The sequence below is a fragment of the Anabrus simplex genome, chromosome 1 (genome assembly GCF_040414725.1).
Source record: "Anabrus simplex isolate iqAnaSimp1 chromosome 1, ASM4041472v1, whole genome shotgun sequence".
Lineage (NCBI taxonomy): Eukaryota > Metazoa > Arthropoda > Insecta > Orthoptera > Tettigoniidae > Anabrus > Anabrus simplex.
In genome coordinates, this window is record NC_090265.1 from 514,631,628 (window position 1) to 514,659,026 (window position 27,399).

A 27,399-nucleotide genomic window follows, 5' to 3' on the forward strand; every position below is an offset into this window, starting at 1 on the left:
GCCTACCCCTCCCGTCCCAACTTACTCTTTGCCTTACGACTTTGCTTACGACTGTTAAGCGAAACATGTCCCATCTTACAACGCCTGTTGTAATGTTTATTTCCTAAATATAGGAAAGATAAGTATTGGAAAGCTGGTGTTAACTATTATTCTTGTTTTAATGTTCATATCTGATGTCCAATACGGTCTACAATGAGATTTATTACTTGTAGCGTCCATTTCATTCGGCTACAGGCCATGTTCAGGTGTAGATTTACTCTGTTCATATCCTTCATTTCAGTTTGCCCGGTTTGGTGGCATGGTTCACTCAGTGGCTCTGATGTGTCCATATCATTCGGCCACAGGCCATATTCAGGTTTAGGTTTACTCTCTTCATATCCTTCATTTCTATCAAAGCATCTTGACTTAATGGCATTCATTTGTTCAATGAGTCCTTCAATGACACTAGTGTTTGCGAGTGGTGGTTGGGGAAATTATTCAGTCAACATCATCTCAAAGTCGCCTCGCCATCATTCTCTTGCTTCTTTCCATCTACCAGCTATTTCATCATTGTTGCTATAGTTAATGAATATCTTCTGTTTTGTGAGGTCTTGACTTGGTGATTTGGTATAATCATTCTCCCTCATGTGTATTAAGGTTTTCCTAAATTTCTGCATACTATGTAGCTCTCATTCCTATCATGATCTTCACCCTCTGAAAGCTGTTTTATTGGTGTTGCAGTGGGATAATATTCTGTCAAGAAACTCGTAAAATGAATGTAGTACATCTTTGGCGTCATTGTTTGAAAGCCTTTCTTCTTTATTGATCCATCATCATCATGGCTGCATTGTTCCAAGAATGGGATATGCAGCTTTCTAAGATGAAATTCTAAAAGAATTTAATTGTATAAAGTCCACCTGTTCTATATATAAGTGACTGTTTTTGTAACTTATATATCTTTCCTCTGTGTGTTATTTTACCTGATAATGACCTCTAGGCTACGTTGAAACATGTCCTATGTAGCTTTTTAGACAGACCATTTATCAAATGGCAAACGTGTATTCATACAATTAAATTCTTTTAGAATTTAATCTTAGATATTTAAAGTCAATACAAAACTGGAATAAAGTTCATTACTTGTAAAAATTAGCTTTGCCCAACTTCCTTCAACTGTGGTAATAGAGAGTAATGTTTCAGTAATTCCTCTTTTACACGTTTCAAGGGACTCAAGGAATACTGATGTAAATTGGGGGAGGGGAGTGTAAGTCATGGGAAACAACTTACATATGCAAAAATGCTTTGGGAAAGGAGGAAAAAGTTACACAAATGCATATTATTAATTTATAGACTACTAGCAAGATACCCGTGCTTCGCTACGGTATTATACTGAAATTTATAATTGAATGTTGTTTTAGATATATAATCAGCCGAAATTCGCGATCTGAATCGTTTTCTGCGAGAATCCGCCAAAATTCGCGATCTGACTCGTTTTCAAATAGATTATGGCAAGTTTCCTCCCATTTTTCAATCTTTATTTCCAGCAATCGATTTCATACTTCCCAGGCTAGGTCCAGGTATTCCACCCTGTCAGTTGGGTCCCTAAATCTTTGCCATCTTTTCTTATAAGCATTTTTAATATGGAACAAATCCTTCAGGACATCCGGCGTGGTGTCGTCTTGGGTGCCTCGGCGGTACTGAACCCGCGGCCAGACTGCATTCTTAGTCATTACCCGTCCAGGACCCGTTTCCACCGCGGTCCGCACATTTGACGACGGTCCAGAACATTATTATTATTATTATTATTATTATTATTATTATTATTATTATTATTATTATTATTATTATTATTATTATTATAGATGTTCTGGACCCCACAGCAAGATGCAAGACCGCTACTTGGCGGTAAATTACATCTGCTGCCATTGTTATTGTTGAGATGTGACCAGCACCAATGTCGCGCGTAGGCAAGTGTGCGGGATTTCTGGCGATACGAATGACATACTTCCATGCATTATTGACCTTATTATAGAGGTGAACAATTGGATGGTCAACCTCATTCCTATCATTTATTTCAAATGTATTTAAATTTTTATTCATATGCCAGGAGAATCTACTGTAATATAAGAACGTTCTTCGAAGGAAAAGTTGGCTGTTGAAAACGAACCCAGGAAAGATTAAAAAGATCGGTTTATGATCAGAATAAGTACATCGAAAATATACAGCCTGTTTCCAGTCATTCGACAGGGTCAGGAATGGAATGAATAAAGCCCCATCTAGCGGCGACAGTAGGAATTGTGCCGGCTGCCGAAGCACTCCTCTGGGGCAATGATCGATGAATGACAAATGAAATGAAATATTGGACAGTGTTGCTGGAATGAATGATGGCAGGGAAAAGCGAAGTATCCGGAGAAAAACCTGTCCCGTCTCCGTTTTGTCCAGCACGAATGTCACATGGAGTGACCGGGATTTGAACCATGGAACCCAGCCGTGAGAGGCCGGCGCGCTGCCGCCTGAGCAACGGAGGCTCCTTATAAGTACATTATGAACAGCAAAATCAATTGGTCTCACCTCCTTTTACACCCCACCGCCGTTAAGTTTATTTACCCCCCCGCCAAAAAAAATTAAAAGAAGGAGTGTTTCTTTATGTTTAAAGGAGATTCCAAACCCCAATGTTCACGTCTATTACCTTGAGTTTTGAGATATAAGTATCCCCATAAAAATAATTCGCTTTTTTACTTCCTTTCACACTTCTCCCCCCCCCCGCACCTTAAGTGAATTTTCCGGCAAAAAATACTTGTTTCTTTAATAGTAAAGGATCTTCTAAATAGCAATTATCACGACTCTAACTTCTTCAGTTTTTGATTTATGTGTCCTCATGAAAGGAATTCAACTCCTTTCCACTCCCGCCCCCCAAGATGGTTTCCCCCACAAAACGCGTATTTCTTTGTTTTTAAAGGAGATCAAAATACCAATTTTCACGTCCGTAACAACTTTAGTTTTTATTAGATGTATGTATTCTCATACGATTAAGTCAATTAATTTTAGAATTCTTTCCCTCCCCCTCCCCCCCCCTTTAATTGGATTTTCCGAGAATACGCGTTTCTTTATTTTTAAAGGAGATCCCATATACAAATTTTTAGTTCTGTAATATATTCAGTTTCTGAGATATATGTATCCTCATTAAAGGCATTCAACCTACTATTCACCCTTTTACACCCCTCCTATTGGGATTTACAGAAAACGAAAAAATACTTATTCCTTTACTTTTAAAGGAGATTCTAAATACCAATTTTTACATCTGTAAACTTTTAAAGTTTTAAGATATAGACACATTCATTTTAAAAATTCACCCCCCTTTTCACCCCCCATTATCCGGATTTTTCAAAAAAGAAAATATACGTGTTTCCTTATTTTTAAAGTGGATCCCCAATACCAATTTTCAGGTCTGTAATATCTTCAGGTTCTGAAATATAAGTAGCCTCGTTAAAGGCATTCAACCTCCTTTTCACCCTTTTCCACCCTTCCTATCGGGATTTTCCGAAAACAAAAAAAAAAAGTGTTTCTTTATTTTTAAAGGAGATTCTAAATACCATATTTTACATCTATAAACTTTAAAAGTTTTGAGATATAGATACACTCATTTTAAAAATTCACCCCCCTTTTCACCCCCATTATTTGGATTTTCCAAAAACAAAAAAATACGTGTTTCTTTATTTTTAAAAGAGATCAAAGGTACCAATTTTCAGGTCTGTAATATCTTCAGTTTCTGAGATATAAGTATCCTCATTAAAAGCATTCAATCCATTTTCACCCCTTTTCACCCCTCCTATTGGGATTTTCCGAAAACAAAAATACGTTTTTCTTTATTTTTAATGAAGATTCTAAATACCTATTTTTACATCTGTAAACTTTAAAAGTTTTGAGATATAGATGCACTGTTTTTAAAAATTCACCCCCCTTTTCACCCTCCCATTAATTGGATTTTTCAAAAACAAAAAAATACGTGTTTCTTTATTTTTAAAAGAGATCAAAAGTACCAATTTTCAGGTCTGTAATATCTTCAGTTTCTGAGATATAAGTACCGGTATTCTGATTAAAGGCATTCAACCCCCTTTTTTTACCGTTTTTCACCCCTCCTATTGGGATTTTCTGAAAACAAAAAATACGTATTTCCTTATTTTTAAAAGAGATTCTAAATACCAATTTTTATTTCTGTAAACTTTCAAAGTTTTGAGATACAGATACACTCATTTTAAAATTCCAAACCCCTTTTCTCGCCCTTAGCAAAGGAATATCCAAAAATCCTTTCTTAGCGAGCACCTACATCTTAATATGAATCTATGCCCAAAATTTAATTTCTTTATGTCCAGTAGTTTTGGCTCGGCGATGATGAATCAGTCAGTCAGTCAGTCAGTCAGGACAAGTTATTTTATATATATAGATTTCAATCTTCATGCTATTACATCAAATACAGGTCCAGTGTAAATTACAGTAACTGTTGATACTACACCCTTTGTAATTCTTATCATCCACTGGCCAGGAGAGGGGTCCTGGTAGGTAGTTAAAATATTGTGTAATATGTTCTTCTAATCCAGTTATCATTCTTAAAATAGCTATAGAATTACCTGTGATGCAATACATTTTCTTTCTCTGGACAGAACATTTTAATTGAAGCTGTTGTACCTACCGTATAATCCCGAATACCACCCGCACTCTTTTCCCCAAAATATTGGTTCTAAATCTTGGGTGAGGGTTATATTCAAGCTGTTCATTCTCATAAATATTTACTACGTTTATATGGAGTATTGTAACAGATTTGAATATGGTTACCATACTCAATATACAGCATGTGAACGGGCATTCAGGTCTTACTGATGTTTTAGTTGCATTCTAGAAAACAAGATAGATTTTTTTCTCAATAGGTTACAGTGACATGTAAATGTGAAATGTAAGGTAATGAAATACGGTAAATCAAAGAATACAGGTAAACATGAAAGCCACTGCTGTGGATGCTCGATTGTCATTTGTTTCACAAGTGTTGCTGGCATGCTGGGTGCATGAATAGCTGATCTCGCGGGATATCGTACTTTGCGAGAGTCGAGACTGTTGATTACGAAAGTCTACCTCGCTCACATTAGAGTTCCATATCTGTCCCGTGAAAGTGCTGTCTCGATAGTAAGCGATGGATTCAGAACGGCATCTGCGGGCATTTACTGTGTGTGAGAAACTTAAAGTTGTAAGCAAAGCTGAAATATGAGGAAATCATGCCATTGGCAGAAAGTACAATATTGATGAATCGTGTATTCGTGATTGGCGGAAGAAGAAGGAAAACTTCTATAAAGTAATGGCGATCGCAGAGCATTTCGCGGGTGGAGTGAAGTGTTTCCGGAAATTGAAGAACAACTTCACAAATTTGTTATAGAAAAATGTGAGTTAGGATATGGTGTTTCTAGTGAAATGTGTTAATTGAAAGCACTAGAGATCTCAAAAGAACTCAAAACACAGGGTTTTACTGCAAGCCGCGGATGGATCTGAAACTTTTATCGGAGAAAGGGGTTGTGCATTCGAGACGTACGTCTATTTCACAACGTCTCCGTGGGGCGTGTGAAGAAAAATTAACTGCCTTTCAGTGTCACATTATTCATTTGAGGAAGCAAAATTCTTATTTGCTGTCACAAATTGGGAATGCTGACCAGACACCTGTCTATTTTGAAATGCCGTTGGAAAATACAGTGGATACAAAGGGTTCTAAAAGTGTAACCATCAGAACAGGTGGTAGCGAAAAGCAATGATACACGATAATGTTGTGCGTATTAGCGGATGGAACCAAACTCCCTCCATATGTGGTTCTGAAAAGGAAAACATTTCCGAAAGGAAACTTGGCATCCAGTGTTATTGTTAGAACACATGAGCCCAGCTGGATGGACAGTGCGTTAGTTGAGGACTGGTGAAGTGCATTTGGCAACGTCGCCCGGGAGCTTTGTTACAAAAACGAAACATGCTTGTGCTGGACAGTTACCGAGGACATACAACTGACGCCGTAAAAGGTATGATAGGAAAAACTGATCTTGCAATAATTCCCAGAGGACTCACTTCTATTCTACCGCCGTTGGATGTGTGCATGAACCGGCCTTTCAAAACTGCAATGAAACAGTTGTACACTGGGTGGATGTTTGATGGTGAACACACGTTAACATAACTTACTCCATAGTTTTTGAACTTGCTGATGAGTTTTTATCTCCAAACTGTATCGTAGGCTCCTTTAAAGTCTATGAAGACTGCTAATGTACTCTTCTGGTCGTTGAAGCCTTGTTTCACGTCTTGGACAACTTTTGTTACTGCTTTTGAGGTTGGCATGTTTGTTCTGAATCCTGCTTGTTCTTCAACAAGGTATTTTTGTTTCTCCAAATACCAGTTTAGGCATGTTGATACCATGCTCTCATATATTTTGGTGAGTATTGAAGTTGGGTTATGGGTTAGTATGACTCCATTTCGTTTTCATCTTTCCCAGATTATAGAATTGGGATGATAGTGCCTTTAGTCCAGTCTGTTGGTAGGGGTAAATCATTGTGGCAAAAGACATTGTAAATTTTTAGGAGTATTTTGTGTGCAGTGGGGCCAATATTTTTTATAAGTTCTGGGAAGATTTTGTCATCTCCAGTTGTTTTTTGTTTTGTATGTTACGATTTGCTTCATCCATTTCTTTCTCGGAGAACTCCCGTGTAAACAACTCTTCTAGATGTACATCCCCAAATGAGTTATCTGTTGACAATTTTCTTATATCTGTGATAACACTGACATTTATTTTAATAGTGTGGGTGTATTTTTCTGGGTACTTATTGTTTAATGAGCTCAGTACCATAGTTTGTATGCCTTGGGTCCATATTTTCTGTAGTCTGTTGTGTTAATAAATTTATCCCGTGTTGTTTTCTTGACTATGCTGATTTTTATTTTCAATATTGAATTTTCTCATCACCACTCGATGGCATAGTGTAATTTTTGTTCATTGTTTTTTTTTGTTTTTTTTTTTCCCCTTGAAGATTTTCAGCAATTTCTCTTGCTTTGTCCCTCTTGTTCTTTTTTATTGTTGTTCAGTTAGTTCAGCATTCCAAAAGGGTTTATATCTAATATAGTTTTCCCCTCACTATAGTTTCTTTTGCACTTTCCCGTAGAATTGCACTAAACTTAGACGCAGATTAGTATGGAGAGTCTTTATCGGTTATGTCTTGCATTCTTCTTTCCACCCTTTCTTGATATTTGTTCCTTTTGGCTTTCTTAAAGTTCCACAAAGTCTTTCCTTTAGTTTTCCTTCCCTTCATCTCCAATTTCATGCTGATAACTGACATTCTGCGTCCGATTGTTCCACAGTGTTTGCTGATTACAAGATATTAGAATCATTCCGTATTGACGGTTTTCACTTTACAAAGGTGAAAAAATGAGTGTATCCTCCTAATTCAATACATCATATATTCCATCATTAGACGGAGTAAACAAATTCAAACATGTTTCGGCTCGTTTGAGCCATCTTCAGTGAAAAATGAGGGAGGGTTGAAATAATTTAAATAATACAAGTTTAAAAAAATGCTAAAAAAACATAATGAAGGACAAATGAAAAACAAAAGAGAGCCTAGACGGAAACAAAATAAAGTTAGCACAATATACAATATTTACATCATTGTGTGTAGCAAAAAAACAACTCACTGCGAAAAAATTCAGTGAAACAGGTGTTAATACAAAACAATAATTGAAACTAAAAATTGTGTTAACCCAAGAAGAAAAGAAATGAAAACAAATGATACAGATGGAAATGAACAATAAGTGCACATAGTGAGGTTGCGGACCTCATAGTTTATAAAATATTGGTTTTGTAACAATAACAAAACAGGTTGAAATCACTGTTAAAATTGAAATAATAAATAAAGAGGTTCAACCTATTCAATACAAAAGATTAAGAAATGCAGTGATTACATTCTTATTTAATAATAAGTAGAAGTGGTACCGGTTTTGACCCTAGTCCAGGTCATCATCAGCCGATTAAAACATGAAAAACAATGCATAGGAAAAAGAAAATAAAAGATCAAATTCACTCTGGATCAGTAGAAGAGGTGATATAAAAATGACGGGGGTAGACACTGTAAAATTTAGAAGTAGTAAAATGTAAGTCACTTAAAAGAAACAGTGCGTAATTTTCTGAACGGCAGTATGGCACACACAGTGTTAAGCAAAGTCTTATAATGTTTATGTAAAATGGAGAACAGTTAAATGAGCTAGCTTGTATACACTGTCAGGCACAAAGTCATAACACAATCGAACACATACGAAGATCCATAATCGTGCTGAAGCTGGATGAGTAGATCAATTGAAGTAACTTGCCAGCTCCCGGTGATCAGCGCGATATATTCAACATCAGGCACTGTGGTTTCAGACGCCAACGTAAAATGAAGAATAGCTTAATGATCCAGTATTTGCTTCGGTTGCGGGAATGTAAGTATATATAGATACATAAATATAATTCAATATAATTGAGTAATTGTGATCCTGTAGAATTTTTGGAACAGTTGACGTGAGAAAAACTGATCCGGAGTGAACTTGATCTTTTATTTTCTTTTTCCTATGCATTGTTTTTCATGTTTTAATCGGTTGATGATGACCTGGACTAGGGTCGAAACCGGTACCACTTCTACTTATTATTAAATAAGAATGTAATCACTGCATTTCTTAATCTTTTGTAATGAATAGGTTGAACCTCTTTATTTATTATTTCAATTTTAACTGTGATACTTTTCAATACGGAACAATGAAATTTTTATCTTGAAATCACTGTCGAAAATGATGCAAAAGCTAAATCTGGGTTGGTCGAGTTTCTTGTTTAGTGTATGAAGATCTTTGGCTGATTCTTTTCATATAGTAGGATGAAGCTGTTGCTGTGCAAATAGTTTTTGATGATTCTTCCTACTACATTTTCGTAATTGTATCCCCAATATTGGGATGCTGCATTAAAAATCTCTTACTATAATTTTTATGTGATTGGATTATATCAGAGGACTGTACAATCCATAAATTTGTATTCTGGTGATGTTTACCCACACTGTTACTTCTACTATTTCGTTGGCGCCTAACTGCATCATCTCTATGACTATTTGGAAGTTTGCTGTGAGATCATTTTTGATAGTCACAAGGATTCCACTTGCAATTTGTCTGCCTCTGTGTAGGCTGTATGTTTTATATTCGTTGGTTTGGTAATATTTGATATTTTCTTCAGTAATATTAGCTTCGTTCACTATTAATATGTCCCAGTATTCTGGAGATAGTGGGTTCGAACCCCACTGCCGGCAGTCCTGAAGATGGTTTCCCGTGGTTTCCCATTTTCACGCCAGGAAAATGCTGGGGCTGTACCTTAATTAAGACCACGGCCATTTCCTTCCCACTCCTAGGCCTTTCCCTTCCCATCGTTACCATAAGACCTATCTGTGTCGGTGTGATGTAAAACAAATTTTCTAAAAATATTAATATGTCTATGTTCATGTCTATTATCGTCTTTTTGAGTTCAGTCATCTTTGGGTTTGAGAGGCCACCTGCATTCCATTGGAGGATTTTTAGTGTTATCTTTTCATCTTTTTTTTTATTTGATAGGTTGATTTTGCCTTGAAAAAGGCAGTTGGTTTTCGTTGGTGAGATACCATTGCCATGCTGTTACTCATTTTGCACCACCTGGGGTACGCATTTAGCAGGAGTGCTATGGATGCGAGTAACTTTATCCCCATACTGCGATAGTTGCCACTTGAAAAATATCACGGGTAGTTGTTGGGTCTGCCCTGTCAATATTTATTATAAAATTTGTTTGTTTACACAATTATTATACGTACATGTTTCGAGAGATGAGCCCTTCTCTTCATCAGTGAACTTGACATGAAACAAAATTCCTCATATTCTAAGATCTATTAACCTAACTTACACTAAAAAAAACAAGTAGTTAAAATCATAAATACCATAAAAATTATTTTAATATATATATACACACTCACACTCTCTCTCTCTCTCTCTCTCTCTAAAAGGTTTTCTTAATAATGCTTTTCTAAATAGCATTAATAGTACTGTAGGTATGGTTGTTCCCGAGGAAGCATTTTAAAAATGTATATTAAAAACCGTCAAAGATCTTTTGGATTAACTCGAAATAAAACATTTAACATCTTGGTCTTGCTTGCTGTTGAAAATCCATCTAAAACGTTCTTAATCTCCACTAAGTTATGGGCTTACTACCTCCTAAGACCTATTTAGAATAAGTTGCCCCTTGAATTGTAGCTTAGTTGAACAGACTTGTCTTATGATGGTGCTTGCCCAAATGTAAACAGAGTGGATCAAACAATCCCTCTGTGTTCTTGAAATTAGTGCCTGGTAGGCTTTTTTTTTTTTTTTTTTTAATATACCAGAGCACGTCTGTGCCTGCCTGGAGAGTGAGTAGGTTTTACTGTTCCAGTACATTACAATAAGAACAGCATCTACCAGTCACTAATTTAGAGGGCATGGCAGAATTGTTTGATCAGCTCTGTGTACATTTGGCAAGCACCATCATAGGATAAGTTTGTTCAACTAAGCTACAGTTCAAGGGGTAGCTTATTCTAAATAGGTCTTATGACATAGTGAGCCTATAGCTTAGTGGGGATGGAGAACGTTTTAGATGGAATTTTTACAGCAAGCAAGACCAAGACGTTAAATGTTTTATTTTGAGCTAATCCAAGAAATCAAGGAGCTGTCTAGCCGAGGCGGTAAAGGTGTGCTCAGTTCACACGGAAGGATGTGGATTTGAATCCCCGTCAGGAAATAGTAAAATTTAAGAAACAAGATTTTCACCTTCGGAGGTGCACATGGCCCTGAGGTTCACTCAGCTTACACCAAAAATTAGTACCAGGTTAATTCCTGAGGGCAAAGGCGGCTGGGCATAGAGCTAACCACTCTTCCTCATCATGTGCCGAGGTTACGGATAGTGGAAGCCTTTACCTTCCACCTCTCCAAGGGCCTTCATGTCCTGTACGGAGATGACTTTACTTTGCTTAATCCAAGAGATTGATGGTTTTTAATACTCATTTTTAAAATGCTTCCTCAAGAACAATCATAACTATTCATGTTATTTAGATGAGCTTTATTAAGGAAACTTTTCAGTATGTGTGGGTGTGTTAAAAAATAATTTTTACGATCTCAACTATTTGTGATTTTAGTGTAAGTTAGGTTAATAGATCTTAGAATGTGAGGAATTTTATTTTATGATAAGTTTGCTAATGAAGAGTGTGGCCCATCTCTCAAAGCATGTATGCATAATAATAGTATAAACTAATGAATTTTATAATAAATATTGACAGGGTGGAGCCAACAACTACGCGTGACATTTTTCCTGAGCTTAGTCAATACGGACCAATCGAAGGCCAAACATGGTCAAATTTATTGATAGTTGCCACAAACACTATGATCGCCTTTCTTGAAGATTGTGATAATAGTGGCATTTCTTACTTCACCAGGTACTTTTCTTTCTTCCCAAATTTTGAGGATGATAGTGAAAATCTGCATTTTGAGGGATTTTATCTGGACCAGGTGCCTTTCTAGGTTTAAGATGATTGAGAGCTACACTGAATTCTTGACAAGTTGGCGGAATTGCCACCAATAGTTGTTTGGGCTGTTGAGGCACATCATGAAGAAAGTCTTCATCAGCAGTGGAAGGGCGATTTAGAAGGGTGGAGAAATGTTCCTTCCAACGCTCCAGGATTTCATGGCTGTCAGTAAGAGTGGTAGAGTTGTCAGCACTTTTCAGTGTACCTGATGAAGAGCAAGATGGACCACACAGCTCTTTTATTCCTGCGTAAAAGTTCCTCAGATTCTGAGCATTGGACAGTCTCTGAAGTTCTTGAGCTTTCTTTTGGCACCAAGTGTTCTTAATTTCTCGTATCTTTGACATCTTCTTTTGAGTTCTAAAAAATGTGCTTTCTTTGTGTTGGAGAATGGGTCTTGAAGATGGGATACATAGGCTTCACTTTTTGCATTGATGAGAGATAAATATTTCTTCATTGTTGTAGTGAAACCAGTCTTGCCTCTTCTGTTTTACATAACCAACGGATTTCTCAGTTGACTTTGTGATTATGTTCCACAAAGTGGCCCCCTCTTGCTGAACGTCATTTGTGCTAGCTGGATTAACCCATTGCCATCTAACATCATCTGAGAGACGTCGTTAGCCGCTGAGACTAAAGAGCCAGATCATGTTTCGGAGACATGCTAAACTTTGTCATAAGTTGGTGTCAGTAGTTTGGCATGACACAAATATATGACAGTATTACGCTGTTCTGTAGTCTTCCTTGAACGTCTTTGGAAAGAGGGAATATCAATACTTATATTTATGTTCATAGGTAATAAATTTTATATTACAGTAGAATCTCGATAATTCGAAATCGGTTAATTCAAACTCCCGCCTAATACGAAGAAGCTCTCGTTCCCGGAAACATGAGATACAATTTTGCATGTTATTTAAATTGTTTAATTCGAAATACGGTTAATTCGTAATTCGAAGTACAATGTCGGACCCATTACTGAAATTCAGACTTTTAATTCGAAACTGCCTTTACATTTTAAAACAATAGTATGTTATAGAGTAATTTCAACTCAAAATTTATCCGCTCCGCGTCATAACAGAACGTGCATTCCGGAACGTGGAGGGGTAGCTTTCCGCACTTACACTCACTTCGGTGGGTCTACAGTACGCTTCATGATTGCTAAGTTGAATGAAATCGGAATTCTTTTGTATTCAACCTTTTAAGGAATGCCGTAATATCACGCAACAGGCAGTGTGCGGAAAAACAGAATCCGCGAACACTAGCGATGCCGACAGTTGACGAAAAAACGTGGCTCATATAATAAAATCGTAGGCACCGTACAATATTGTCATTGCCGGTGAAACTGCATTGCTTTATTTTAATGCGAGCCCAAACGGTCTTATGGTTTTAAAGGAGAAAATGCCAGCCGGGGAATCGTACAAGGGTAGGGGTGGGGGTCATAGTAGTGCGTTGCAATGCACATGGAAGCGGGAAACTTTATCCCCTCGTCATAGGAAAGTTCGATAAACCACAATGTTTTAATCACTTTCCTTGCCAGTACAAAGCATCTAAAAATGCGAACAGTACAGAAATCCAAAAAATAATGCATTTTCACAGGGGAACCGGCATCATTCCTCATCTTTGAATTGTGTGATTTTTATCTTTCGTTGCGTGAGGTTATGTTTGTCAGTGATTTATCCAAGTGCATTATTTGAACATTGTAAATGCATCTTGTTGGATACATTTCGGAATGTTTTTTCCATGGCATTTGAAAGGTTTAAACTGTGAATCGAGGTGATTGCATGTATTAGTGGGCCTTATAATACTTTGTGACACGGCAAGTGTTTACATTTCTGAAGTACTAGAGAAGTGCCATGGCGGGAAATCGTACAAGGATAGTCATAGAAAAGTTCGATTTTAAGGGCATCGGGTACTTTGTGTGTAAATACAAGAGATCTAAAATGCATACAGTATAGTGATCCAATTAATAAAGCACTTTTACATGGGAGCCAGCATAGATTTCTCCTCGTCTTTGAATCGTGCTTTTTTTCTTTCTTTATTTCGTTGCGTGAGGTTATGTTTCCAGTGAGATATCCGAGTGCATTATTTGAATACTGTAAATGCACCTTCTTGGATACATTTTGGAAATAGTTCTTTTTCATGGCATTTGAAAGGTATAAACTGTGAATCAAGGTTAACTGCATGCAGTAACGGGCCTTAGAATATTTTGTAACGCGGCAAGGGTTGGTACTTCTGACTTACAAATTGGCGGTTAATTCGAAATCATGTAATTCAAAGTCCGATTTTTTAGTCCCAACGACTTCGAATTAACGAGGTTTTACTGTAATCTGTATTAAAGAACAATATAGTGTAAAACAAAAGCTAAAGGTTTCCACCTATTCAATATTGTTTGTTGTAACCTAAAAAAAAAGAAGTTTCATATATTTGTTGAAACTAGTTTTGGTCTTACCAGAGACCATCGTCATCAGTCAAAAAGTATCTTCACTTGTCTTGAATTTTGCATGTTTGCATGCTGAAACACTATTTTAGTGGTCTTCTGTGAGGTGCAGTCTTGCAGTTAGATTAAAGCTGAGAGCTTGCACAGGACATGTGATTGTGATTGTTTTTAAAATATTTACTTGTCTTGAATTTCATGCTTGCTTCATATATATGTACACACAGTAGAACCTCGATAATTCGAAATCGGTTAATTCAAAATCCTGTCTAATTCAAAGCAGCTCTCGTTCCTGGAAAAATGAGATACAGTTTTGCATGTTATTTAAATTGTTTAATTCAAAATACAGATAATTCTTAATTCGAAGTGCAATGTCGGCCCCATTACTGAAATTCAGACTTTTAATTTGAAACTGCCTTTACATTTTAAAACAATAGTATGTTACAGAGTAATTTAAATTCAAAATTTATCCACGTCATGATAGAGCGCATCTTCCAGAACGTGCAGGGGTAGCATTCTGCACTTTCACACACTTCAGTGTGTCTACAGTGTGCTTCGTAATTGCTAAGTTCGAGTGAAATCGGAATTCTTTTGTATTAAACATTTTTAAGGAACGCCGTATTATCATGCAGCAGGCAGTGTGCGGAGAAAGATAATCCGCGAACACTGGCGATGCCGACAGTTGATGAAAAAGCGTGGCTCATATAATCAATTCATAGGCACCGAACAATATTGTCATTTCAAAAATAATAAAGGTGTTCATTAATCCACCTATTCAATACTTTATTTCCACAGTGGTTACAAATACTATGTAGAAATGAAGTATTGAATAGGTGGATTAATGAACATCTTGTATTATTTTTGAACTGTAAATTTTCAATACGGACCAATAATGAGGTTTATAACATGCAATATTCTCATTGCCGATGAAACTGCATTGCTTTCTTTTAATGCCGAGCCAAAACACACTTGTGGTTTTAAAGGAGAAAGTGCCAGCCGGAAAATCATACAAGGGTGAGGGGTCATTGTACTGTGTTGCAATGCACACGGAAGCGAGAGAATTTCTCCCCTCGTCATAGTAAAGTTCGATAAGCCACAGTGCTTTAAGGGCGTCGGGCACTTTCCGAGCAAGTACAAGGCATCTAAAAATACAAACGGTAGAGTAATCCAAAAAATAATGCATTTGCACAGGGGAACCGACAAAATTTATCCTCGTCTCTGAATCGTGTGATTTTTTTTCTTTCGTTGCGTGAGGTTACGTTTGTCAGTGATTTATCCAAGTCCATTATTTGAACACTATAAATGCACCTTGTTGGATACATTTCGGAAATAGTTTTTTCCATGATATTTGAAAGGTTTAAAACTATTAATCAAGGTGATTGCATGCATTAATGGGTCTTAGAATACTTTGTGGCGCAGCAAGTGTTTACATTTCTGAAGTATGAGAGATGAGAGAAGTGTCATGGCGGAAAATTCTGTATTGTGTTGTCATGAAGAAGGAAGCGAGAGACTTTCTCCCCTCGTCATAAGAAAGTTTGATTAGCCACAATGTTTAAAGGGCATCGGGTACTTTCTGTGCAAGTACAGGACATCTAAAATGCATACAGTACCGTAATTCAATGAATAAAGCACTTGCACATGGGAGCCAGCATAGAATTTCTCCTCGTCTTTGAATCGTGCTTTTCTTTTTCTTTCTTTCTTTCGTTGCGAGAGGTTATGTTTTCTAAAGTTAAAAACTTCATGGTTGATCCGTATTGAACTGAGAATCACATGAGTAATTTTAATGTAAGGAAATCTGCCTTTTCAATACATACAAAACTGTTGCACATAAGTTATACTACAATATTTTTATTATTATTAAGAAGATACCGGTTTCGATATGTTTTCAATGTCATCATCGGCCTTTTGTAATAATAATAAAAATGTTGTAGAATAACTTATGTGCAACAGTTTTGTATATATTGAAAAGGTGGATTTCCTTACATTAAAATTAAGGTTATGTTTGTCAGTGAGTTATCCAAGTGCAATATTTGAATACTCTAAATGCACCTTCTTGGATGCATTTTGGAAATAGTTTTTTTTCATGGCATTTGAAAGGTTTAAACTGTGAATCAAGGTTAACTGCATGCAATAACGGGCCTTAGAATATTTTGTAATGTGGCAAGGGTTGGCACTTCTAAATTACAAATTGGCGGTTAATTCGAAATCACGTAATTCGAAGTCCGATTTTTTTAGTCCCAACGACTTCGAATTAATGAGGTTTTACTATATATATATCGAATGATTGGTGAATATCAAGGAGGATTTCGGCGGGGACGGTCTTGTACCGAGCAGATCTTCAACCTAAAAACCATTCTCCAACTAAAACAAGTAAGGAGTATGAACATCGCTGTGGTTTTCGTCGACTTTAAAAAAGCTTATGATTCCATCGACCGCCAGACACTCTTCTCCGTACTGCAAGAACAATGTGTTGATTACAACACACACACCCTCATCCAACAGACTCTTACGGATACAACATCTAAGGTGAAGTTCAGGGGAGAACTATCTCGGAGTTTCAAGATAAAAACTGGAGTACGACAGGGTGATGGCCTCTCACCAATTCTGTTTAATCTAGTGCTTGATAAAGTCATCAAGAACTGGGAATGTACACTGAGGAATCTAGAAATCAAACCAGTTGCCATTGGAGCCAGGACCCAAAAGATTGAGATCAGGTGCCTAGCATTCGCAGATGACATTGCAATCCTAACCAACAACTCTAAGGATGCTGTCATTGCTATTGAAGCCCTGCACGAGATAGCGGTGAAGGCTGGATTACACATATCGTATGACAAAACTAAGTACTTTGAGACTCGGCATCCCGGAAACCCCCCTTTGACGACCATACATGGAACGATTGGGAAAGTCAATCGCTTCCGCTATCTTGGTGAATGGGTCCACCCCAATGGTAGAGACGGTACATCCATCTTAGAGAGATATAACAAATTCAATGCAGCGTACCAACTATCCCACAACCATTATAATAAGAGGTGCATTTCGAAAAATGCTAAGATCTGTCATTACAAAACTGTTGTCAGACCACAGTTTTTGTACGCCTCATAGACCCTCCTGATGAACAAAAAAGGCACCATGGATGATCTAGAGAAAGCCGAAAGACGTATCCTCAGGAAAATTCATGGACCGAGATTGCTCCCAGATGGAACCTACAGACTTAAATTGAACTCTGAGCTGTATCGACAGTTAGAATCAGCCAATACCAGCATGCGACATAGGAGACTTAAGTTCTACGGACACCTACAACGAATGGACAGCAACAGGCTTACCAAGAAGATCTTTTCTTTGGTTAAAAGCTACAAGACTGGAAGCTTGTGGCTTAATGAAGTACAGAAGGACTTGGATTCGGCTGGGATTTCAGATATTGATATAGAAGATCGTTCCAAATTTTGTGCTATGGTACAGTCTTGGACCCCTCCACCTAGAGTTCCTAGAAGTCGGAAGCCGCTTTCACAGGAGAGAAAGGAGAAATTATCAGCAGGGCTCAAGAGATATTGGGAACAAAGAAGAGCATCGAGGAAGAACTAGTCACCAGCGCTCCTTAATGGGCTTAAATCAATAATAATAATAATAATAATAATAATAATAATAATAATAATAATAATAATAATAATAATAATAATAATAATAATAATAATAATTATATATATATAAGTTTGTTTGTTTATTTATTTTATTTATTTATTGTTTGTTTGTTTGTTTTGACTGATGATGGTCTCTGGTGAGACCGAAACTAGTTTCAACAAATTTATGTAACTGTTTAAAGGTTACAGCAAATAGTATTGAATAGGTGGAAACCTTAAGCTTTTGTTTTACACTATTATGTTTGTTACCTAAATCTTTGAAGATTATGTGGTGTGTTTATTGGAGTTGATGACGAAAAATGGTTTGAGATAACTAATGATGAAATGAAATCTTACTTTGCAATATGCATTATTATGGCTCAAGTTAAAAAAAGCCCTCAGGGAAAGTGAACTGGTCAAAGAGGAGTATTGTTGAAACTCTGCTATTCAGTAAAACTATGCTGTCTGTGTGCTTGTTAGTTATTTCAAGATTTCTGCATTTTCGTGATAATGAAACTGCAGATGCGAGTGATAAGCTAAGAAAAGTAAGAAGTGTTGTGGAATACCTAAATAACCAATTTCAGTCCATTGTGGTATGTTACTTATGATACAGTATGTTGTACATAGCATCTTCCAATTTAAATTGATGTTCTATGTTATAAATATTGCTAATAATATTAGAATTCACTGGGTTAACTGGACATTGATCATTTTCTAAAATTCTGTGGCAAAGGATTTATTCTGAAGTTTAAACATGTCAGTTTTCTTCTGGACAAGATTTTGAGATGCCTGGGTGGTTTAGGGTGTATGGAGTAAAGGTCTGCATTCCCCGTTTGTGGTCAGTCGAACAGAGGTGGTCGTATAGTTAAGTCCTGCTCCGCTAGTAAGCATGACCTGTCCCACCACTTGGCACTAGATAATCTAAGCGGACGCACCACATTCAGTCCAACTGATTCACATTCACAGTCACTATGACATTCGTTGTGAACATGGAACGGAAGTCCAAAGACAGGGTGAAAGCAAAACCTGAGAGTAATCAATGTGGATTACTAAAGAAAGAAAGAAAGAAAGAAAGAAAGGATGAAGAGCAAAGTGTGGGATTACTTCTTGCTAGTAACAACTGCGAATGGTCACCATGAAAGATATATGCTATGTAAATGTTGTGCTTCCTTATTGATGTTTGCATCTACCACCTAATATATGAAAACATACATGTGTAAAGTGTGGCCGAATACAGTACGTCCATCAAATACAGTACCACATAAAATGTAACAAAACATTACACAGAAATGGATTGAACTGTGTGTAACAAACCATAGTCCTTTTATGGTTGTTTCAGGAACAGATTCCTAGATCTGTGTCAAAAAACAAGTTAATGCTGGCGCAGACTGGACAAATAAATGTTACATGTTATGAGTCTCATTATGATAGCCGTATTGGAGTACAGAATATAAAAGTTCCAATCAAATTTATTTAAAATCCACCATTCTAATACTTTACAATCTCTAAGTCTAAGATATAACATTTTAACATGTATGTAGTATTTGTATTTTTTACAAATAAATGTTGCCGATATTCTTACAAAAACAATTGATTTCTTAAAAGATCACCTTTCTGATGATGATCTCTCTGCATGTTGGAGAAATAACAGTACAAAATATGCAAGACTTGCTCTGCTAGCAAAGAAAATATTGTCTATTCCAGCCCCCAATGCAGCAAGTGAAAGAAATTTCGGTTCAGCTTGTAACTTAATTAGTGACAAAAGGAGCTTGCTTAACCAATATATAGTAAACATCATCTAATGTAAACTAAAGACTGTACAGCTGTATAATATTTTCCAATGTCAGTTTTCTGTCGCATCAGACTTGGAGACCACTAGACCATGGGCTTTTGAAGCTACTTGCTGCCTGTACTCCAGTCGCTCTAAAGACTGACGCAAGAGTGCTCCAGTGTACACCAGAGCTCAAAAGACTGGCTCATGCACATCTGTGCTTTTTGTACCATAGGTATTTATAGAGCCTTGTTTACCATTTTTCAGATACAGGACTGGTTTTTATACATGGATGTAACTAAGGTTGGGGAGAGTGTTGAATGCTTGACTGTATACGATACTACTTCAGCATTACGATTTCCCAATCTGAAGTGTGTGTGGAATTTGTATTGCCATGCTTTCAGCCATCTTGAAAGGTCTGCGATTTGTGACAACACTTGCTCGATGTCACCTTCATAAGTTTTGATTCTTTCCACTTGTTGCAGTTGATAGTTTCCCGATTCCTGTAACCCCTTTTGGTACAACAGATTTATGATCTAACTGAATTATGGTAGCACCTGATTCACTGTCATCTTCTACATGCAAAATAACATAAGCAATGGCTTTATCCTCTGGCATTTCTGTACCAAAATATCTTCCAAGTCTTTAATTGAATATGCATCTACAGTTTAACTTCACTAGTACTTTCCTGAAGTTCTATATTTTTGAGGCTACTGTCAGAGCAGCAGCAAAAATAACAACATGGCTTCCTGAAATACTCAGAGAAAGCTAAATAAGATCACAGAGGGTAAGTAGTAAACAGGCAAATGTTAACCAGATGAGAATGTTGTACATGCATAGAACAAGACAAAGATATGTTTTAAAAGCATAAATAACATATTTATCAGATTTGCATGCTTACTCTGCAGTGTAGTTGGTTACATACTTCTGTATATTTAATACAATATTTTTATTTTTTGTTGTTTAGTTTTTGGGGTTTATGCAGTAAAGTTTGCTTGAAACTGTTCGGATCATACCATTCTGTGCACAACTATATTTGATGAAAATTATAGAAATGTTAATGATTGTTAGTTATGATAAGAAACTTCAGTTTTTATTAATGAGATGGAACGGAATGTGAAAACTTCTTGGTTTAGTTTGTTCAAATTCTTGCTGACTGAATTCCTGAGAGTATATCTTGTTTGTGTCTCTTCCTCATTCTCCATGTAATTGTTAAGAGATCTTTTCAATGTGGATGAGATAAATTTCTATTGTACTTAGGACTCGCATGGTTCTGGTTTGTACTTTCTGATGCTATAGCACAGAACATAAATGTTAACAGATGGTTGTCGTGAAGCAGAGCACTTCAACTCCAGCTTTATGGCTGCTTGGAAGACAACACACAACTACAAAATGTGGGTTAGTGGAGAGCATCCTGGTATATGGGATGTGAATCCAGGACATCCATTTGCTGGCCAGCTGTCTGTGGCTGACATGAAGCTCAGGCTGTCTCAGTAGGTATAACAATGCCATAATACATTTCTTGGAGTGTCATAATAATTAATGATCAATTAATTATAGAATTTGGAGAAATTGTTTGTAACCTCAATAATGTAATTTGCTTGTTGAGAATAGAAGTAAGGAATCTGTCAAATTCAGATCATTTTGCTCACCTTTGAAATAAAGTCCAAAACAATATGAGCTAAGTACACATAGAACAACACCAAATACTAAGTTAAGTGCAGTGCCAAGTTTATCATCATGAATGCAATCAAGCAGTAAAATCAGTGCAGGATAAGAAAAACGTAATACCTAATGTCTTGCAGGCACCAGATTGTGCAGCTCTGTGGCTAACTGCTTAACTTGTTAGTCTTTGGCCCAATGGACCCCATGTTTAATTCCCGGTTGGGTCAGAAATTTTAACCTTTGTTGGTTATTTCTTCTGGCTCAGGGACTGGATGTGTGTACCATCTTCAACATTAGATTTCATCCTGCATAAGGCCCTATCTTCACAGACACACATTGTCCATGGGCATCTACTTGAAAGACTCGCATCAGTCCTCTCTGGAGGCCACACACCGTTGTTATTAGGCACCAAGTTAATGTATTAGGATAGTAAGTCTGAAACTTGAACTACTATATATACAGTATTTATCCTATCAAGAGGAAACAGATGATAATAAGTAATAACTTAGTTTATCTAATTAAGTGCATTATAGGCTCCGTGCGTTAGAAGGAGAAATGCACTGCTGCGCTGCGAGTGGCAAAAATGGTAAGTTATTGCGTTATACCGCGAACCCTTAAACATCACTTGTCATCTCACCACGTGTTGCCATGGCAATTTGATAATAACAGTTGGATTTCAGAGTATTTTATCTGACAGTAATCGGCCCAATTCTTCGAAGAAAGGCAGTCTACTTGCAGAAAGTGGACATGTAATAAATTTACTAGAAAAACAGTTTGCAGGAAATACCAACAGTGTAGCTGTGAACTGCTGATGTGATAAGAGAGACATCGGTTCGTCAGAAACCTTACCGTGTCATGATAGATGTAACGTACCTAATCATTTATGTACCAGTTGAAGTGATAACGGGATTAATGATCATGTACACGTAAGCAATGTTGACATTAGAAAACTATGTTAGGCTTACTTCTAATAGGATATCATGTTCTCATGGGTTAGTGCTACTAGAGAGGCAATTAACTGTTCCTGTGAATGCCCTGCTGGACCGTCAGAGAAGTGCAAGCATATTTCAGCTGTTATTCATGCAGTGAACTCAGAAAATGTAACTTCGCGAACCGATCAACCATGTGAATGGTCTCGACCTCATATCTCAAACGCGGGGAAAGAGAAATAAAACAAGGGAAAGGGGTTAGAAGAACTTTTTCCCACAAAAAGGCAGAGGCTGGATGTTAATACAGGTGAAATTCCTGATTCAAAAACCCCATGTATACTTTCCAAAGTCTTAAATGAGGAGAAAAAATCAGAATCAGTAAAAGTTGCCAATGAATTGCTAGGATATTAATGCATGTAAACATGTAATAACATTATTACTGAAACAGGAGACTACATCTGTAATTAATGTTTGTAGTGTCAACAATTCTGCACTAACAAATAATTTTTATATCAGTCATGTTGTAATTAATAAGACTGAAACAACTGAAATTTGTGTAAAAACCTTACATCAATCAAAGTCTGACTTCTGGTTTTCAGAAAAAAAGAAAAGGATCTCTGCAAGTAGGGCACATTCAGTTAAAAGTAGGAGGAAAGATCACATGAAACTGGTAAATACACTTTATAATCCTAAATGTCTTTATGGTAGGGGCCTTAGAAATGTCACATTTGGAAATACAGTGAAACTCGGTTAAGAAGTTCCCGCATAAGAAGTTTTCCCGCCTAAGAAGTGTGATATTCTTGGTCCCTTGATCAGTTGCATTAAGACATATGTATATATTTCCCGTTTAAAGTGTTCTGTTGTAAATATATTTCCCGCTTAAACAGTTCAGATTTTAGAGCCCCTTGAGATAGAAAACGTCCGCTCAAAGCAGCCCATGGTTAGAACCCTCCAGTCTCCGCGCAAGTTGCACCCTGTGTTAGACTGTGCGCGCGCTCGCGGTGTGTGTCTGGTGTCACGGAACATGTGCGGGCCTGCCACGGCCATATGACGTCACGCTATGACAACACGGACAGCAGATGATCACTCTCGACTTGTGGAATCGAATCGAACCGAACCCATCGGTCAAAATTTCCACTCCACCGTTCCATCTAGCGGAATAAAATCGAACGGGATTCTACGTAAGAAACAAAGTACGCAATGAATGATTTGATAAAACTTTAATGCAGTAATTTGCGGGCCGCGACAGGGTGAAGTCATTAATCGAGGTGGCCTAAACACTAATTAAAAACCGTAAAGTGCATTTGCCCACAACATTACTGTTAACCTACCACAAAACTGAATATTCTAACCTGTCTGATTTTTCATTCCCTTGCTTATTTCCTTCCAGGCATTCTGTCTTACGTTGTTGCAATAATACTTGTGGGCCTTGCCGTAGAGGAAATTACGTTTTTGAACTAAACTGGTAAGATTTTCCGTGTCTATTATTAGTGAGGTGAATAAAAACAACTTCGCGACTCTATGCAGGAAACAGCCGATTTGCCAGCAGCCAGCTGATACACATGCCGCCAAACAGCCGACCGAAAGATCCCGATCGTTTACGAAGTTGAACGAATGTTGATAGCCAACTGGGTGTTGAGGGAGGCACACATAGGCATTGCAATACCACGTGTTGGCATAAAATTGAAAGTTATTTTTAATTTTACCTTTATACGAGCTAAACATTGTATTATCGTGTCACTCGTAATTATTACATCGCATTATTAGAACGTAGCACAAGGATGAGGAGACATCAAATAAAATTCTCGCGGAGAAAGAAACTTTACGTTTAGATGTGCTAGCGTTGCTACTTGCTACTGCACCTTTATCTCTCCCACGTAATACCCTGGATACATTTCCATGCACTAATTTCTACCAACTTCGAACCTGTGTTTCTTTTCTTCATTACCTATAGCATGAAGAGGATTGAAGCGGGAAAATAAACTCAATACTGGCTTGGCCATGCGGTACTTGTGAAACAGAAAGAAACTACGCCCGTTGCCGTGACAACCAGTAGGAATGCAGGGGCGATTTAGGCCTAGGTTCTAAGAATCTCTTAAGAGTAAGCTGCTAGATTTCCCATTTGCTGCCGTTATCCTTGAAGCAGGTGTCAGGGGTGTGAGGAAGATAGAAAGCACATGCTAACAAACTAGTACACGTCTTGTCTTTGCTTCTTGTAAGCCTAAGCTACGGATTGCCAAGCATAGTGTAGCGTCGTAATTAGTATGAATAGGAGTAGGTGAAGTTACTTGTACTTGTAATATCAACGTACAAGCTTTTTTTTAAAAAGTGAAAATGAGCGCAACTCAGAGGAAAGAGATCAAGCGAAAGGCACTATCAATAAAAGACAAAGTGGAGATTATAAGGAAAGTGGCGTCATCTACACTTTCTCGTGTTGCTTTGGCAAAGGAGCTGGGGATGCCGCCGTCTACTTTGAACGATATTATAGCGAAGAAAGAAGAGATCTCTGCTTCTGCAGGGAATACTTCAGCAAATTGTAAGGAAGTTAAATCTGAAAAGTACGATGAAATAGAACAAGTTCTGCTAATATGGTTTAAACAGCAGCGAAGTTTAAACATACCTTTCAGTGGGACTATTGTGCAGGAGAAAGCCTCATGCAAATTAAGGGTACCTTTTACCGCGTCGAGCGGGTGGCTGGAACGCTTTAAAAATCGAGCCGGCATCGTTTACAAAGCCGGCCCCGTGGTGTAGGGTTAGCGTGTCTGCCTCTTACACGGAGGCCCCGGGTTCGATTCCCGGCCAGGACTGGGATTTTAACCTGGACCTGGTTCGAGGTCCACTCAGCCTATGTGATTAGAATTGAGAAACTATCTGACGGTGAGATATCGGCCCCGGTCTAGAAAGCCAAGAATAACGGCCGAGAGGATTCGTCGTGCTGACCACACGGCACCTCGTAATCTGCAGGCCTTCGGGCTGAGCAGCGGTCGCTTGGTAGGCCAAGGCCCTTCAAGGGCTGTAGTGCCATGGGGTTTTTGGTTTTCGCTTACAAAACAATTTGTAGCGAAGCAGAGAGTGTAAGTTCGCAGGAAAGGGAAGTGTGGAAGGACATGGTTCTGCTGCTAAAATAATCAAACCTTGCAACGTTTTTATATAACTTAATATGTTCCCTTCTCTTATCAAATATATTTATAATATGGTATGTTCAATTATTTTACTTTATCTCTAAAAATATTGTCATGATAATCGAATTTTTATATTGTGGCTTTCTGTAAGCAGCTCTTATATATCGGCCTATTTCGGTATTGTTCACAAACAAGGAAATCTGTTGGCTGTGTGTTTCACATGTATTTCAAAGTACAGAATAAGTTTTTGGGCATTACCCCTTTTAAGAAGTTTCCTGCTTAAGAAGTTTTTTTTTTTTTTTTTTGCAGTCCCTTGAAAAACTTCTTAACAGAGTTTCACTGTAAGTGAGAAAAACCTGCTCTTGCCAAATACACAAATTTATATGACAGAACAGTTGTTGAATGTGGTCTTATAATTCATCTCACCCATCCTTGGTTATGTGCTAGTCCTGATGGTATAGTAATGGTGGATGGGAAGCCAGAAAGGGTACTAGAAATTAAATGCCCTATTTCATGCAAAGATAAACCAATTGTAGGTGATAATGATGAGATCAATGTACCCTATATTATAAGAAATTCACAAAGAAATTTGGAACTGAAACAAAATCATACAAATTTCACACAATGTCAGCTGTTGATGTACTGTTGTGGGCTTGATGTTTGTGACTTTTTCATCTATACAGAGAACCATAGTTCCATTCTTTTAGAAATTCAAAGAAATGATATGTTCTTGAAGGGCTGTATTGAAAAGTTGCAACAGTTTTATTTTACACATTATTTAAAGGAACTATCATGCAAATTTAATAATGAGCTTCAGAAATCAAGGGAGGTTGTACATTTGTCATAACACAACACATATGCACAATGTCATCAACACAACATAACATTCACTTGGAATTTTTTGAAGTATGTTAAATACTTTCACTCTCTGAATGCAGCGTTCAACATGGATTCGCACACTAGCAATATTGTGTCATCTACTTCTTCCGGTGTCAAGTGACCTTCATGCATGAAGGGAGGCATGACTAAAATTGCATTGCTGTCCTCCAATACAGTTTTTATGCCAGGGAAACCTTTATCAGCCATGATTTGATGTCTTGGTTCTATCAGTTTCAAAATTCCACAGTCATTTGTGATAAAACTGTCAGTAGCTCTACCACCATAACATTTGGAAATAAATGTCACCATACCACAAGGTGCAATTGCAATAAGGACCTTTGCAGTATATGTAGATTTATAATTAGAGTACATATACACACGCTGGCTGATTTCAGGAGGCTGTTCTGTTTTAATTTCAGTGCAGTCTATAATAGCTTTACAATTCGGATAGTTATCTTTAAAAACAGAAGGCAATATAGCATTAACAGTATCCTTGCTAGGCCAGATAACCCACATTTTTGTTGCTTGTGCCAGTACAGGTAAAACCGGTTGAAATATCCTAGAAATAGTACTACGGTGAATATTGAAAATAAAAGCAAGGGCAGCAAATGGCAAGGCTAACTTCATTTTCATTAAGAATACCAAGAGTCTGTTTTCTTTACTAATGTTGCGTGTAGTAGTGTCTGGCAGTATGTTTAAAAATATATTAAAAATTTCTTTGTTTACACCAGTGAGAACATTTAATTGTGATTCATCAGAAACTGAACTATAACCAAAAAATCCTCTTTCTTCATATGGGGAGTCAGGCCCAGAGAGTTTACTAACATGTCTAGGTTTAGCATGCAATGTGTGAATGGCTGATATACTTACTTGTGTGCTGACACTATTTCCATCCAAAATACAACTGAATTCAAAATTACTTTCTACACCACTATTTCTATTTGTCTGAGTTTGTGCATCAGCTTTAATGATCACTAGAACAGGCTCATTATCTTGCAGATCTGATATATGAGATGTTGAAATGACTAAATTTCTATTTACACTTCTCTTCTTCAGTCTTACAAATCTGTTAAGGGAGCCTGTTCCTGTTGTCTTCTGTAACATTCTGGAAACATACTTGATACATATTGTACCTGTCCATTTTAAAAAAATAAGAGTAATGGGATGAGGCTTCCACTCTTGTCCGCGATATCTATTTTGTTTACATGGGATGAATCCCCTAAACTACCAAGGCTTGCTACAAATGCATCGCCTTCGGCATGAACCCATGACCAGAAGAATTTGAAGAACTCAGTCCAGTCATTTATCCTCAACAATGGGAAGGTCATTTTATTGCTCCCCTGAAGTTTCACAACTCCATTTTTTTTTCCCCAGGTCTGCTATACTTCTGAGTGACCATCGTGTAT

The 27,399-nt window shown here is 37.3% G+C and overlaps 1 protein-coding gene across 5 annotated transcripts in view; it reads left to right on the top strand.

Moving 5' to 3' along the window:
* The window catches only part of LOC136857052 (late secretory pathway protein AVL9 homolog), a 230,883-nt gene that overhangs the window by 79,026 nt on the left and 124,458 nt on the right, over positions 1 to 27,399 (top strand). For all 5 annotated transcript variants that reach the window (XM_067135412.2, XM_067135414.2, XM_067135415.2 and 2 more), the window contains exon 8: positions 20,720 to 20,891. In XM_067135412.2, the coding sequence (XP_066991513.2) occupies positions 20,720 to 20,891 (172 nt within the window). The remainder of the gene's footprint in view (positions 1 to 20,719; positions 20,892 to 27,399) is intronic.